Source organism: Dicentrarchus labrax, unplaced genomic scaffold (assembly GCF_905237075.1).
Source record: "Dicentrarchus labrax unplaced genomic scaffold, dlabrax2021, whole genome shotgun sequence".
NCBI lineage: Eukaryota > Metazoa > Chordata > Actinopteri > Moronidae > Dicentrarchus > Dicentrarchus labrax.
In genome coordinates, this window is record NW_026136715.1 from 4417230 (window position 1) to 4433919 (window position 16690).

The 16690-nt window shown below is 40.7% G+C and overlaps 1 protein-coding gene across 2 annotated transcripts in view; it reads right to left on the minus strand.

Annotated features, from left to right (window-relative positions):
- LOC127376909 (nucleolar protein 4-like) overlaps positions 1-13896 on the minus strand; it is a 160205-nt gene extending 146309 nt beyond the window's left edge. For both annotated transcript variants that reach the window (XM_051424300.1, XM_051424299.1), the window contains exon 1: positions 12325-13896. In XM_051424300.1, the coding sequence (XP_051280260.1) occupies positions 12325-12759 (435 nt within the window). In that variant the 5' untranslated portion in view covers positions 12760-13896. The remainder of the gene's footprint in view (positions 1-12324) is intronic.
- Positions 13897-16690: the final 2794 nt, after the last annotated feature.

Here is a 16690-nt window from a genome sequence, read left to right on the forward strand (position 1 = left end):
GATGTGCTGCCACGTTAGTTTTCTTGAGGTATCTAGATTTTCTGCAGTCTGAGGGATGGATGTGTCGATTCTAAAACATAACTCATGCAAACATGATGGGTTGAAATCCAAAACTGTATAATTAAAAATGGACATAGTCTTCGTGTCTTTGTGGGTTTCTGAAGAGCCTGCATGGAGAAGTGGAGCTGAGGCGTCCTGAATGAAGGCCGGTTACTGAAAACAACCATCTGGGAGGGCACGCACCTGTCACTCAAAGCGTCCATGCACTTAATTATGCATAACTTTAAATATAATATATAATATTGTCATGAATGGGGTATTTAGCTATAGAGACCAGGCTGTATCTGACCGTAAAGATGTTTATTTCTGCTGTAAATTTGAGCATTTTAATATGGGGCCTTATAGAGATTGAATCACTTATGTAGCCTGCCTCAAGTGGCCGTTCAAGGAACTGCAGTTTTTGTTACTTCCATGTTTGCTCCATTTGCCAGACACACAGGTTGCTGCTTGCTTAAATGTGAATGAATCTGTTAAAAAACCAAACTTTTATTCTGATTACTAGTAGTAGTAAAAAACATTAGCAAAGAAGAGGAACTTCCTGCAAAGCCTGTGTTGAGACACTCGAATACGGGTCACAGGAAGGTTGACAAAAGGGTCACATTACCCAAAGAGCTCTGGTGTTTAAAGTCACAGGTCATTATGCTGCCAAAGCCTCCACTGTCAGCCAGGTGGCTCCGAGTTTCTCGAAGCCATCACAAAGTTGATTTTTGTGTCTCTATTGTTTTGCAGCAGTGTGCCCGCTGCTTCCCCCAAGATCTGGCCCTCAAATAACCTCTGGCACAGATGAACAGTTGCTTACTCGCACAGGCTTATGATAGGTTAGGGTCAAAGGGAGGGTAGGACACACACACAGACACACACACACCAGAGTCCTACCAATTCCTGTCAATTTAGGGTTTTTATAATGACAGAATAAGGGGCTCTTTGAGATAGCAGAGATCACTGAGGCCTGATAGAAAGGGGCCACCCCAATTACACCCAGATGCACAGGACAGCACTCGTGTGTGTGTGTGTGTGTGTGTGTGTGTGTGTGTGTGTGTGTGTGTGTGTGTGTGTGTGTGTGTGTGTGTGAGTGAACAGGCGAGCCATTGGTCTGTCCCTTCAACTCCTATCATGACTCTACATTGGGACAAATTATCTCTGTTGCTGCTTATAGAGGACAGAGGACACACATATACAAACACAGAGGTTTCATTCATCCATTTGTTTTACCTAAACATACCATTTTCCATCTCACTACAGTGCTGATAAGAGTGCAGACAAGCCTGGTTTTATTGGAGTCATTTCCAAGTCAGCACAGACTGAGGATAACACAGTTGACATTTTAGTCGTTTGGGTATTGTTCTCAGGCAGCAAAACTAATCATGAAGGCGGCAGGGGAAAACGCTGAGCATCAATTTGTGGGTTTGTCAAATTACAAGAAACAGTAACGAGGGGCAGAATCACAGCAAAACAAACGCCAGTGTAAAATTACACAGATTTTACACAGTATTCTTCAGCTCTGCACTAATAGTCTCTAGGACTTCACACCTATGGCTTCAATGTTTCTGCCCCATTGAACAACTTCACTCGGGTCAGAAACTGAACACAATTAAGTCACAAAGGAGATTGGTAAAGAAACCAAAAGAGAGCACATCTAAAACATAAAAAGGTTGTTTTCAGTCAAATAATGTAGATGATAGCTGGTAAAATGAACCCACGATGGGGCTGAATATATAGTTTTATTTCCAGTTCAGACCAAAGATTCACAATAAGGAGAGGTGAAACTTGCTCCTACTTGCAATCCACTCGTCTACAACGTTATGAAAATGCACCAATTTACAACAAAGCAACTAGATAAGACAGCGTATTGTCTCCATAGTAAAATCTTTCTGTACTTCCAGTCTAACTACCGGCTTTTCAGGCTTTTTTGTAGCTGGATATAATGTGTAGCATCTTAAAATATGAATGAGGATATAGTAAGTTACTTGTTACAGTTGCACTGTATTCATGAAACGGCGATAATATTAAAAAAAAGGTTTGAGAATTTGTTTTTAAGTTGTTTTTGTTAAGGTTTGTGTCATACAGACACAGATGTTCCTCAAACAAACTGATAAGGTGCTCCTCTCTTTTCCTCAGTGACTGATTCAGACACAAAACCTGCAGTAGCAGTTAATAGAGGCAGTTAACTTTATATTTGTCATTGTAGACAGCACTGTTATTTCAGTAAGTTGACTGTACAGTTGTGTTTTTCTCATCGACACCTGTCAATTTTACTGGCTGATACAGGAAAATGATGTCCCCATTTATAAATCTGCCTAAAATACACCATAACTATTGAATCACTGCAAAGAGATGTGAGTTGCTAGGTGGATTTGTGTCAAAGGTTAAGGGCCGGCTGTAGCTCAGGTATTCAGAGGGTAATCAGAGGGTTACTGGTTCGATCTCCCCAGTCCAATCAAAGTGTGCTCAGGCAAGATACTGAACCCCAAATTGCTCCCGATAGCTGTGTTGTGGCTGTGCGGTGTGTGTGTGTGTGTGTGTGTGAGCCTAGTATCATTGTGAGCACTTTGGATAGGCAGCGCTGTATCGCTCCTGCCATCTGTGTATGAATGTGTGTGAATGGGAGAATGTGACAAGCACTTCGAGTGGTTGGTAGACCAGAAAAGCGCTGTATAAATAAAAGTCCATTTATAAAACAAGAGGCTGAGCAGTGTTTTCTCACAGGAAGAGCTGCATCTGTTAGGTGTCTCGTTATACAGAGCAGCACAATATGGAAACAAGAATAGTATTGTGATTATTTTTAAAGGACATATGAGTCATAATTAATGGGAATGATCACAATTTTCATTTCCACTGAAAAAAACTATTAAAATCATGATGGTGTGACATTTGTTGGGGTCTGTATCCAACACACATACACAGATACAAGATGTATCTCTGCAGCACATTATTATAATACAGTTTACCACTGTAGCCTCTGCAATTTGGGTACTGTACTTGGTCAGATTGTAATTCTGCAGTCCTATCTTTATAGCCCAGTCTGATGGACACACACTCACAGTAAAAAAAAACATACAATATACACTAATACATCAATGATCCATGGAGCAAATGATAAACTATCTCTACATAAGGCTGTGCTTCAAACTGGCCAACCCTCCACTGTCTACAGCTCTGGCTGAGGCCAGTGCAGAGAGGGGGAAGCAGTCATCACATGTACTTGACACTACTGTCTAGATAGCAACTATTATTAGTCCCAACAAAACCACTCAGCACTTCCTTCTTTAGCTGGGACTTCAGACTCTGTTTGCACCAGAGAAACTGCTTCCTATAGAGACGTTATTATATGCTGCAGTTCACACAAGAGTCCTGTATCAAATTCAGATGGAAATGTGCTAAAGTTCCCCACATTGAAACATGTTTACTGACTTCAGTGAAGACAACAGAGAGAAGGAAAGGCCACAGACTGATGACAGGAAGAGGCAAACGGACAAGTAGAGACATCCTCTTACAGAAGGGTTAAAGGGCAATGTGGTTTAGGAAGACGACACTGAGAAAATGTGAAGACTGACCTCATTTATAAAAAGAATAATTCAATCATAGAGTTTATACAGGCTTTAAACTGGACTATTTCATTAACAATCAATGGAACAGATCCCTTTAATGAGCAAAGACTCCTCTCTTCCACACTGTTAGACATTAACGTTTGATTACGCTTACTCTGACCATGACCCCACTTGGTTTAGGGTAAAAGGAAGGTGGTTATTTCAAGTATTATGTTAATCAGGTTAATATTAAAACAATACACTGTGCTCCATATGCAGCCCATGCAAACACTAAGACTGAGCCTACAGATCTGCTTGAATATGGTCTAATTCTTTCATTTCTCTTCATTCCACTGCATCAATACTGAAGTTAAAGATGATACGTATAACAGTTAACCTACTGTACATCAACATCACAGTGAAAACCCTGCTCATAGTAGTAACTGGACAAATAGAGGAAAACCAGTTGGTTGTGGACTTCTAAATCCTGTAGCAGAAGCATAAAAGCTAAAATAAAAGTATTTTATCTGCATTGTGTATTATATTTATATAATGGAGTGACATGGGACTGTTAACATTAAGATACTACATTATTTTTAGGATTTGTTGAGGGTTTTTTCGTCTCAATACACTTTCAATTATCTGCATGGTACCTGTATTCATTTTATAATTAACAGGATTGTTTAATCTTCTAACAGCTGGACAATTGTTGGCTGCAAGGGACATTCAGAGTAAAAATGAAACAGTTCAATATTACTGATAACTCATGGAAAACCACGATAGGCAGTGATTATACAGACACATTAATTGGATAGTCCCAAACATGCTCGGGTTTGATGGCTATATGCGTTCGAGTACTTCATATTAATAAGCGCTGTACATGTTCCTCGTGGCCATATTCTCTTCCAAGTCTTAGACCAAAGACTCCCGCCAGCAAGATGGGCGGTTACACTACTAATTAAACTAATTAAAATGTGTCCTCTTAAATTAACTGAAGGATAGTTGTTTTTTTTCCCGCCACCAGATGAGCGAACTTGCATCACATACCCTCGTTTTTAATAACCGAAGCTTTCTGCTAGTACAAAAGGACAGAAGGACTGGACTGGAGAGGGGGATAAAATGTAGTCCCAGGCTGAAACAACAAACAACAACAGCCTTTTAACCAGCTGAGGCAACCTGAACACACACAGAAGCACCAGAATCATGTTGCTTGATGTGGACACCGTAAAGTAACAGTTCATTACTACGTTTCATTTCATGGCGAGTTATCAAAAGGAAAATAGAAAAGCTGTGTTCAAACTTTGTTTGTGGTCAGTTTAACCGATGGTTGAGAGTTAATTGTTAACGTAGCATGAAGCACTCTTTCCATGGTTACTATATGCCTTGTACTCATAATTAAACTGTTGACCATTGTTTTAATACACGATTTTTAACAGCCAGTTGGAAACAAGCCATTTTTTTTCTCCTTGTGTACCCAATGTGGGACACTCAGTTCACTCTGCACTGCAGTCAAACGTTCAACCTCTGTGACACATGATGTAGCCGGGCGCCTCTTTGCACCTGCCTGGGATGAGTTTCACTGCTAGGAAATGACATACAGGTCTGCTGTACATCCGCTGTACAGGTGCCCCAAAACAGTAGGATTTATCCATCCCACCTCAGAACATGGACGCCAAGCTGGAAGTACAACTACCGTAAATTAGTACTTTCTATGGCCACGGTAAATATCAGTTCCCTTCACAAACAAACAAGCAGGAATAGAACCTGGCCGATATGGGACATTTTTGAGACTGATACTGATTTAAGAGGGGAAAACTCCACCAATATGGTGGCCAATATAGCACATTTTTGAGCTGGAATGAAAATAGATTCTTTCTTTCTATGTGGATTGTGCACCGATTTTGCACCAATATGACAAATGCAAAGATCCTCAGAAAGCTGCTTCCTTAAACAAATAACTTTATTAAAGAACATTTTAGTTAAAGTAACATTTAACATTTAAACCTAACACTTGCTCTAGATAGGGACATTTTCTTGTGAGTTTCATGGCCATTGTAGTCACTTGGAAGGCTGATCTGTATTCATTTGGTTGTAATCTACAACCTCACAGCTGGGAGCCACTAAATCCTACACACTGGTCCTTTAATATGCCAATTACTTTCTTTATTAATACGTTTATCAGATTGTTTAAATGCCATGACAAGCTTCAAACAATAGTTCAAAACTCAAAAATCTACAGTTTTCTACCACACAAGACAAAGAAGAGCAGCAAATCTGCACAATTAAGAAGCTGGAGTATGCTAATGTTTTGCATGAATAAAGTGAATAATTCATTGTCAAAATAGATGTTGAACAGGGAAAAAAATAATAACTCAATTCAGGTATTTGTAACTGGTATTTGAACAAATCCAACCGCAATAGAAAACTGACTAAAAGTAGATTACATTTTGGCTTTAGTATCACTGTGTGCAGCCTATTATGCTCCCGTTAGGCTTCTGTCAGGAAGCTATTAAGTCCCATTTACACTGAAAGGGAAACTCTCAGACAACCTGACAATACCAATTTATTTAAAACAAGCACAGAAGTTTTCCAGAGGACTGTGGGAGTGTGAACGGCTATAATTTTGTAATTAAACATTAAACAATCAGATGAACGCTGTGTGTGATAGCTGTGGGTAATCCAGGGCCAATACCGATGTTTAAAATAACAATTTGGTCCAATGCCAATGTTTTTTTTATTTTTTTCCCCTATGTACAAATGAAGGTCATTATTTCTCCGATATCTGAGCTGGACAGATAAACATCAGCCACTGATATCAGTAAATAACATCTTATTTGCAGATAGATCGATGTCAGTCAATAGGACGAATAGCGGCTGTGTCTGAAAATATATAAATCTCCTTTTGTTTTTATCTCTTGATACAGAAGACAAGCCAATCACTGCAACTGCAATGACTATTCACTGAACTGTTAAGACATTCATTTCCGTATTTCATGAAGCAATTTTAAAAATGATGAAACTTGTCACAGAGAGTTTTACAGAACACAAAAACAGACATATTGTGCAATAAAAAAAAAGATAAAGCCAAGGAGCATGTCCATTAAGAGGACAAAAAATAGGTTAAGAGCTTGTATGTAACACAGAGTAATGAATGCAAACAAAGGGAAGGAATTAGCAGCAGTCACTTTAACTCAAGCTTCTGATACGGTCCCCCTCAAAATTCTGTTTACTAGCAAACTGTTCTGTGTCTCACCTCTGTGTGTTACTGTTATTTCTAATTCACTTACAACTGCTGGCTGCAAGGTAAACCTCAGAACCCCCTAGGAGAGGAATAGTTCCTATGTGATGAGTCCATACCTCAGAGATCAGCTGAACAATACACTTATCTTTGTCTCGAGCACACACACAAACACACGCAGTGAGACGCTGTGTAACATGTCAGTGTATAAACACAGTTGCTGTCTGATCAGCTGTTGCTGCAGTCAGGTCATACCCCTCTCAGCACGATGCAGACAGAAAGAAAGCAGGATGCTGATTCGAGCCACAAACACGGCATTAAGATCCCGTGTACATTTCTCACCTCACTCAACAGGTAGGAGAAGAGAGAAAGGCAAGGACTAGAGGCTCGATCTGCACACAAAGAAATAAGATGCTGACACCAATATAAGTTACTCTTTTCCTGCTGTTGCTGTCATTCGCCATCATCTGTTGTTTACTTCCTGTATTGCTAAAGACACAAAGGCTCAACGGATTTATTTATAAGTTTTGTTTTTACGGGGAAAGTTGAAGAGCATGACAACAGCAAGTTGCTCGGTGTGTTACTGAGCAACTACACTGGACTTTAAGGAAAAGGCTGGTGATCTTCTTTATCTTGTTATTGTCAATAAACTCCATGAAAAGACCAAAACCAACACTTAATGTATCTACTGACAAGCATTGTATGTGTGTGTATCAAAGCCTGATATTGATATTGTTATTATTCATGTTTTTATGATTAGCTCTACAATTATTTTCTCCTTCTTTTGTTCTTGTTTTCCTCTGTGTGTCCTGTAAAGCGCTTTGGATCAACTGTGTTGTGTATAAAGTGCTTTATAAGTTAAGCTGAGTGGAGATGATATATCTTCTTCGTCGGTAGAGCTCCACTAAAAGCAAAAACACAACAACGAGCCACACTGTTGCACTGGGCTATTTCTTTACCATGAACACATACACTAAAGTTTATTTTGACTCAATCCCACATAAACTGTCCTGCTGCCATAAACACTAAACTAGTGCACTAAATGTGGATTAATCCGCCGCTCAAAATAGTCCTCAACAAATGCAGTATTTCCTCCTGCTTCTGCTAAAAAAAAAATGCAAATTGCTGAGCCTTTACTAGAAATTAAACCAGTATTTGTCAGGGTTAGACTTACGTTATAAGAATAACACATCGTTGATTTTGATCTTTTTAATAGGATTTGTGCAAAAGAGCAGCAGCCTTGTTCATTACATGTCTGGCTCAAATGTACTTCAGCAATGGTTTTGGAGCAACAAGAGATTGTATTCATTCACCCACAAATACCTGCATTTGGGGTATGAAGTAGCCAACTTCATATGTCACAGTCATAATACATTTTATTCTGTGAGCTCAAAATTAAGAGTTTAATGGTGAAGACCTGATAAATACCTGCGATAGTGGAACATTTTTGTTTTCTCAGCTGATCATAATGCAAAATATTGACCTGATGTTGCTGCTGGTGTAAAAACATTACTGGTGGGAACCAACATATCAGAACACACTGAACTGGACCTTCTATATTTTAATATTAAATTATGGACCAGATAGTGTTTTGAAGAGGATCTACTCATCCCAGTATGAGGCGACATGTTGCTGGCTACTGATTGAGTGTAAAAAAAAATCCAGACAGAGATGGCAGTGAGATCTATTTGATTCAAACGATTTAAATCAAAGCCTTTTGATTTAATTGGAAAACTAAAACGTGGGCAAATCCAGCACCATACAGAGCTTTAGTTAGTTATAGATCTGTAGAAGAGTGCTGGCCTCCTCCACCTCCCCCACCCTCATTGTTAGATCAGAAAAGAGGAGAACGGGGGAGAAATTGATAAATCTGAGCACAACTACACTCTTTTGGAAATAACAAAGCAGCAAAACACATAACCTTCAAGCTATACGTGCTCGGACCAATCAGTGTCCTTATGAGGAACTACTGGCAGCAACATGAGCTACAGACGTGGTTCAACAACTAGGTATGTGTGACAATGTGTGGGAGAAGTGACTGTTTCAAGTGTGGTTTTACATGATGGGCGGGGTTGGCTAGTCACCCCAAATCACACTTACATATACGCTTCACAGTTCAGGCATCATCACAAATATTTTATTTGATTTACAGGAAGAGAGAAATTCAAAAATGAAACTGTTTTCTATTTTGGCATATATTAGTTTATCAATGGACACACAATTATAGGAAGCACATTTTATTTTTCAAGTAGAAGCTGATCATCAAAAAAACAGCAACCGGTCTTGCTAAAAGTTGTAACTCCGGACAATCACCAGACCTTGCTGTGTTACAGTGACGTCGACAGTCAGCACACTTTGATCACTATGAAACTTTTAACATTGTGTCCTCTGGTTTATCCAGAGTAACCACAACATTGTACTGGGATGGGGACAGAGAGCAATATGTCTGAACCTGGACGTATTAATCCAAAGCTACCTGCTCTGTTAAACACCACTAGAGGGACGTGAGAAAATAATACTCAAAGTCATAATTTTATGGAAGTGAGGACCATCCACACTCTGGAGAATTTTCCTCGGTCCAGTTATGTTTAGAAACAGAACACAGACACTCAGTAAGTTTAAGAGAGGAGGAGGAGGAGGGATCTCTCTTTCTCTCTCTCTGTCTCTCCAGTCTAAACAGCCCAATCCTCAGATACTAAACAGACTCAACAGACCTGCTGCTGCCAAGACAGACAGACAGACAGAGACAGAGACAGAGACAGAGAGAGAGAGAGAGAGAGGGATTTACAGAAGATAAACTGAGCACAAAGATTCCCATTGCTGACTGCGATACTCCTGATCTTAATCTGAATATGAAATGATATGGGACAGGGTGAAATTAGCCGAGCAGTAACCATGCCAACCAGCCACCTCAAACCCTTATCATCTCCGCAGCAATCCTGCGTGACATCCACCTGCCTGTTCAGCCATTTCAAGAACCTGATTCCAGTCTGCAGATACAAAAACGAAGCTTTTTTCCACAGCACCGCATTCACAATCTGTTTGAGATGACAGACAATTTGGAGTTATATTACAGAGAGACTGGACTGAATCATTTTATAGTACAGTGATTTCTCTTTTCCTTTGCATTGATATATGTGAGTCATCCCAGTCTACTGCGCTCTGCCTTCAACAAGTGCTCTCTGATTTGGAAATACCATCAACATGTAGTCCAGGACCGCTCCCAACAATAAAGAGCGGTGGGGAGTAAAACAGGAAGGGTTTGAATCCTTCTCCCGCCACATCTTTAGAGCAATGCATTTTACCATTTCTGATTTCTGTTTAGAGACAGCAAAAGTCATGATGTGGGACAACCCGCTGAGCACGAGGTACGTTAGGATAAGAGTTGTGTGGTCATCCAACTCCCCAAATTCTGTGAGAACAGCACTTTGTCGGTGCATTGACATCAGTGGACAAACACCAATCAACAGCTGCTCATTGATGCCGCAACAAAAGGAGCCAGAATTGATGATAAAAATGCCAAATATGGATGAAATGGTGGACTTGTTTTCTTCAGTCGCAACACCCAAAACATACCGTAGGGCTGCAACCAACAATTATTATCTTTAATTAAACTGCTCATTATTTTTTATATTTATTAAGGCTATAAAATATCAGAATATAGTAAAAAAAATAATAATAATTCTTCGAATTGCTTGTTTTTTCTCACCAACAGTCCACAACCCAAAGATATTAAACACAGACAAGGGAATCCTCCCATTTGAGGAGCTGGACGCAGTAAATATTCGGCATTCTTGCTCGATAAATGAAGATTATTTTCTTTTGACCCACTAATAAATGAATGCTGATGTGTGTCTGGCCTCTTCAGAAGATTCAGACTCCAACAATGAACCACAATGTGCTTGTGTAGTGTAAAAGAGCTTTGAGTGGTCGGAAGGCTAGAAAGGCGCTATACAAGTACAGGTCCATTTACCATTTACCATTTATTTAGTAACAATATAAATTATTGTTTCTAATGGCGACATCTTCTGTGGACACAACCTTTACAAAGAGACTCGAATAATAAACCAATTTGCTTCAGTGTGTGTAACTAACTGCTGCTACATAACGGTGATCAAGCCAATATCAACTTCAAGAAGCATTTGAAAGTATATTATATGATCATCTTATGTTATGTTTACCATAATATAGAAAAGATTTGACTATAAGAAAACTGTGTGCATACAATATTATTATTATTATTATTATTATTATTATTATGTGGTTGTAGTTAGCTAGACTAATCATCACATCTACCATCTGTTGGTTAAAATGAGATTATGCAGGGTGTGTGGGTTACTTTTATTTGGGAAGAACTTAAAGGTTAAAAGTTCTTCTGGATGTTGGACCCTCTGCAGTGTGCAACAGCACAAACACACTCACAAACACTCCCCCTCCTTCTCTTATACTCTCTCAGTTTACAAGGACTTCTCTTAAAGATCTTCTCACCCCAAGATCACAAGCAAACTAATCTCAGCATCACACCTAAACTTTTTTTAAAAAGGTAGGTTTTGTTGTATTATTAACATATTCAATGAGCAGAAGATAAAGGTACCGGCATACAGAGCGCTGGAGCAAGAATACAATCAATAATTACAAATATCTGGTCACATGCTCAACCTAAACACTTCAAATTGGGCCGAGATAAGATTTGTCCACATAATCCTATCTCCGGGTCAAAGGTCATTAGGCTGACAGGAGGGCAAAAGTAAGAGTGAGATGGATAAACTGGACTAGATACCTGCCCCTTGCACTGTCACTTTCAGAGATGTAACAAGACTAGTTCCACTCCTGATGACTTATAATGGTCACTGACATTTATATTTTCATACTCATAACAGAAGCATCATTTCAGTCACTTGTAGATATTTATAGAGTTACTGGTAGCAACCTGTTAAATGTCAGTTGTTTCCTTTTTTTTTTTTGGTTTCATCTCATTATGAATAAAATATACAACTGGTGTCAGAGAATCCATGAAGAAAATAATCATTACATGCATCCCCCTTTCTTTCTGCCTTTCTTTCACAACATAACAAACAGAAACTTAAGTGAGCAGCTTTTGTCAGTGTGTGTGTGTGTGTGTGTGTGTGTGTGTGTGTGTGTGTGTGTGTGTGTGTGTGTCACTCAGCTGGGACAGCCTGGTAAAATAAAGATTGTGGTTTTCTAAAAAAAAAAAAAGGTACCAGTGCAAAACCACTAACAGGCTCAGCTCTGTATTGGAACAGGTGTTTGACGTAGTCATGGCACGGAGCCAGGTAAAGTTACGCACAGCTTCAGGCTACACACACACACACGCACACACACACACACACACACACACACACACACACCTTATTTCTTTACGCAAATAAGAGTAGAGCCTAATAGTGTTGGGCAAGCACCCGTCATGAAAACGGGACACACACACACACACACACACACACACACACAGCCCAGAGTGAAAGAGGAAGGTGCACTAACCGTCGCCTTGATGGGGACGTACAGCACCGGTCTGTCCGAGGACCCGTTCTTGGCGTCCTGCAGCGTCCCGACCTGGAAGCCTTTGGACTTGACCCAGAATTTAAATTTGGCGTTGATGTGGTTGTTGCCCTTCTCGTGCAGGAACACGCCGTTGCTGTTCTCCTCGTCCCCCTGGAGGAGGGTCTGGAGGATCTTGTTGTATTTGCGCCGGGTCACGGTCTTGGTCTTGCCGGAGTCCCCGTACGTCCGCAGGCACCAGTCCTGAAATTCCCCGAACATCTCCGCCCCTCCGCCCGCCGCCTCGGACGCCGGAACCCCGCTGCTGAAGCCGCTGGGACTCCGGCTCCTCGGCTGGTTCTGGTGCTGCTGGTGGTGGTTGGCGGTGGAGGAGGTCGTCACCGTGTCCGTCCCGCTGTTGGCTTTTCTCGTTGTCATGATAAAACGAGGTACACTTTGTGTCTAACAAGAGAAGAGTCCCCCCCCCTTATAAAAAAGACCCCCACTTTGCTGTCCGTTAAAAAAAAAAAAAAAAACGCCTGGGAAACGCGAGCGTCGCCTGAAAAGGGGGGGGCTGAAATCCGTCCAAACCTGCAACAAAATCTGGTGAAAGAAATCAAACCAAAAAAAAAAACCCCTAAAATCCTTAAGAAATAAACGAAGCCACAACAAAAAGTCCCGTTTTTTTCTTTAATTAACGTCTGAAAATGAGCCGTTTGGATCCTCCTTCCTCCTCGCTGCTATTACGCACCAATGGAGAGCTGCGGAGAGACCGGCAGGAGACACGAATAAGCGCTCACTGGGATGCCAAAGCCACCAAATGTAAGTCCAGACCAGCCCCTGATGTGGATGTAATTATGGGTTGTTGTTTGTTGCAGGAACAATGAGACAAGAAGAAGATAACCGGGGGAGGGAGACCGGCCGGACTGACGGGCGGTGCAGATTGTGGAAGCCCTCCTCAGACACACCTGTTAGAAGCGTGGGTCGCTCGGCCTGTCCCGTGGGGGATGTCGGTCACCGCCTCCCCTCCTTCCTTCCTTTCTATCACCTCCTCTTCCTCCTCCTCTGAGACGGAGGGGTTGAAAGAAAAGAAGATGCACGGCTGCAACAGTCTTCACCTGTTAATCTCGGTGCGAGCGGACGGGTTTGTGCCGGTTTTTGGCCGCCGGGTCACCATCACCATCAGAGCCGAGGGAGCGCGTGGTGAACGGAAAGGGAAAACCTGAAATTAGCGGATTGATTTGCACAGTGACAGCGCTATTTCTTGATGAACACTCAGTATATCCCGTATTTCCCCCCTCTCTGCCGCCTCTCCTGTCTCTTCCTCCTCCGTGGGCTCGGGCTGATGGGAGACAACCGGACACCTGTTTGAATCCTGTTTGTCTGTCCTCCTCTGGCTTCCCCTTAAAGCGCAACGCTGCGACTCATTTCCTCCCTCCTCAAAAAAAATATGAAACGATAGGTAACAAGGCTGCTGGTGTAAAAGCCGTGTACGACAGCGCGTTCCCAACAGCGGCTCTAGTCCTAAATGCATACAAATATGTGCTGCGACACACCAGCGGTCCAGCCTGTGAACCCGGACTGAGTGAACGGGACATGCACGCTGCAGCTTAAAGAGCCTCAAAAGCAGGAAGTGTCCAAAAATGACCAAAACGCGCAGCACGCTGCTGGCAGACGGTCCCGTGGCTGTCAAATAAAAAGGGGGGGTGTAACACAGACTGAGGAGAGGATGAAGCCCCCAAAATGTACCAAAAACAAAGATTAAGTTTATTATATACTATGATTGTTTAGTCTTCATATTTTAACATCGGATCCGTCTGATTGTTCCACTTCATACACACATTTAGCTGATTAATAAAGGACATTTTCTTCAGGTGGCCTGAGATGGCTGCAATACAGGCAGTGATAAATAAATAAGAGCACGTTATGTATATTAAAGACGTTAGTGTTTGTGTGTTTGTTTGTGTTATTTGTTTGTTTTGGTGCCAAAGAACAACTGAAAGTCAGTCAGCTTTACCAAGCACTCTTGGATTAGAGACCTTTTCTGCTCTGTTAAACTGGAAAAGGACATAATTATAATGTACACAGAAAGGTTTATCTATTTAGCTATAACTTTACCATCCATATTCTCCATTTCTGGTTGAGTTAATTATCTCTTTCCGTCTTTTATAGATGTATTTTGTCTATATTTGCCACGTAGCTATGAAACTTTTTATTTATTCTCGCTATTTCCTGTGACTTATTTATAATATAAGTCAGCTTGTGTTTCGGCAGTTAAATGCTTTTAATGTGTAGCTGCGGCAGTAAATGTTCGGTCTGCATTAGCAGTAAGTTAAACACACTACAAGAGGTGAAACAGTCTCAATTTAAAGGTTCTATATGTAACTTTCGGTAAACCTTTGTTAATAGTGACACCAGTGGCCGTTGAGTGAACTGCAGTCAGTCTGTAGCATTGACAGTATATATAATGGACAGAGCTTCTGGGTCTGAAAACAACTCTCTTACAACCTGCAGTCTTTCTATTGGCCAGCAGGGGGAGCTCCATTGGCTGCAATAACACATAGAAACCATTCACTTTAATGGAGAATGAGCCGACTTCTGACTTGATTTATGAGCTCAGTAAACAGTTTCCTAAAGAGTTTATGGTCTCAATCACTTGTTTCAAGTCTTCTTCCATACAGCAGGATGTTCATTTAGTAAATTATGTTCCCATTTAGAGTAAAATAGATCATAAAGCAGGGTATGCTACTGTGTTGACTATTTCTCACCTAAAATAGTCTCAGAAACATATTTTAATGTTTCTCTGTAATACAAGATCGTGTGTGACCGGGTGAGCTGCCACCGTTTCCTGCTATGGACGAGTGAAAACTGCGCAGCCAATGAGAGCAGCTCAAATCACAGTACGTCACCTCCGCTGGCTCCATCTAACTGTCATGGGGACGGCCAAAACGCAGACATCGATGCTTTAAAACAGTCCACAATCCAATGCGTAACGTCACAACAGGTTCACACTTGGTCTGTAGCCACAAGCGAGCCTCATCCAGGGTATCGGCCAAAAAGGCTATGGACTGAATGCTAAAATAAATTACAATCATATTTAGAATAACGTTAATATCTGCAGTTATTAGGATGCCGCTGCCTCACATCACTTTTGTTTAGTAGAAAACAATCGTTAGCAAGCTTAAGTTAGCCAGCCAGCTGCAACCCAGCCATGCTGAATAACATTACCCCAGCTGTCGTTTGTAGACGTTAACGGAAAGTCAGGGAAGGTCTCATCTCAAGTTACGTTGTTCACACACACAAAAAGTGATTAATACATAAAAATAACATGTAAAATGTTTCAGACTGATGACTCTATATGACCTAGTTAAACATATAAGACCATCAGCCAGAAGATCAACTATTTCTCTGCAGTTAGTCTTAAAGCTGCAACTTGGTCATATTCCCATGAATCAGAGAAACGATGAAGTAGAAGAAACACAGAATGAAAGTTCCTTGTAGCTGTTTTTAAGACTGCATTGAATGTCGCCCCCAACAACAAGTTTATAATGCTGCAAATGCAAAAAAAAAAGGGCTTTCATCAGTGAGCCAGAGGCTCTGTCACAACTCTGTTACCTCATCCAATAGTTCAAGACAAAGTACAAGATCAGTATACTGTAAAAATACGGCAACAATTCCATAAAAAGTCTTGTGTTTAATCAATTATTGGAAAAACATGTCCTCCTTTTTATCTTTAGTGGGCTCCACTACTGCAGACCAGTGGATCACATCAGTCCAGTTCTCAGATGTTTGGCCTTGTGTGTCAAAGAAATGACTTTAAAATACTATTGTTGGTTTTATAATGCTACGTTAACACCTCTCAGGTGGTCTGTTTACTGCCCCTCGGGCCACAACTCAACATAAAGAAGCAGCACTCTTTTTCTGTTTATGCAACAAACTCAGAGAACTTCAGGTCACTGGAACTCTCAGTTCTTCTGTTTGCCACTGCCTTTATCAAACTAAATTTGGGACTTTATATGAATGTCTCTAGCTGCACTGTATTTGTTTAATATTCTTTCTATCTCCTATTGTAATTTGAATCTTTTTTAAATCTTATCTTTGTCTTAAGTCTTATGTAAAGAGCTTTGAATGCCCTTATTGTTAAAAGGTGCTCTACAAATAAACCTGCCTTATTTTATAACACAATGAAACAAAAACCAATCAAGAGCCGCCCACTGCTATGATATCAGATTTTATTTTATTGATTAACACTTTAGTAATGAAGACATTTAATGGGAGATTTTATCCCAAAGTGCCTCGAAGCACCATGAGTTCATGCATTTTAGCCACTAAGGCCATAAGAGGAATCAGACTTCTAATGTCTGCACTG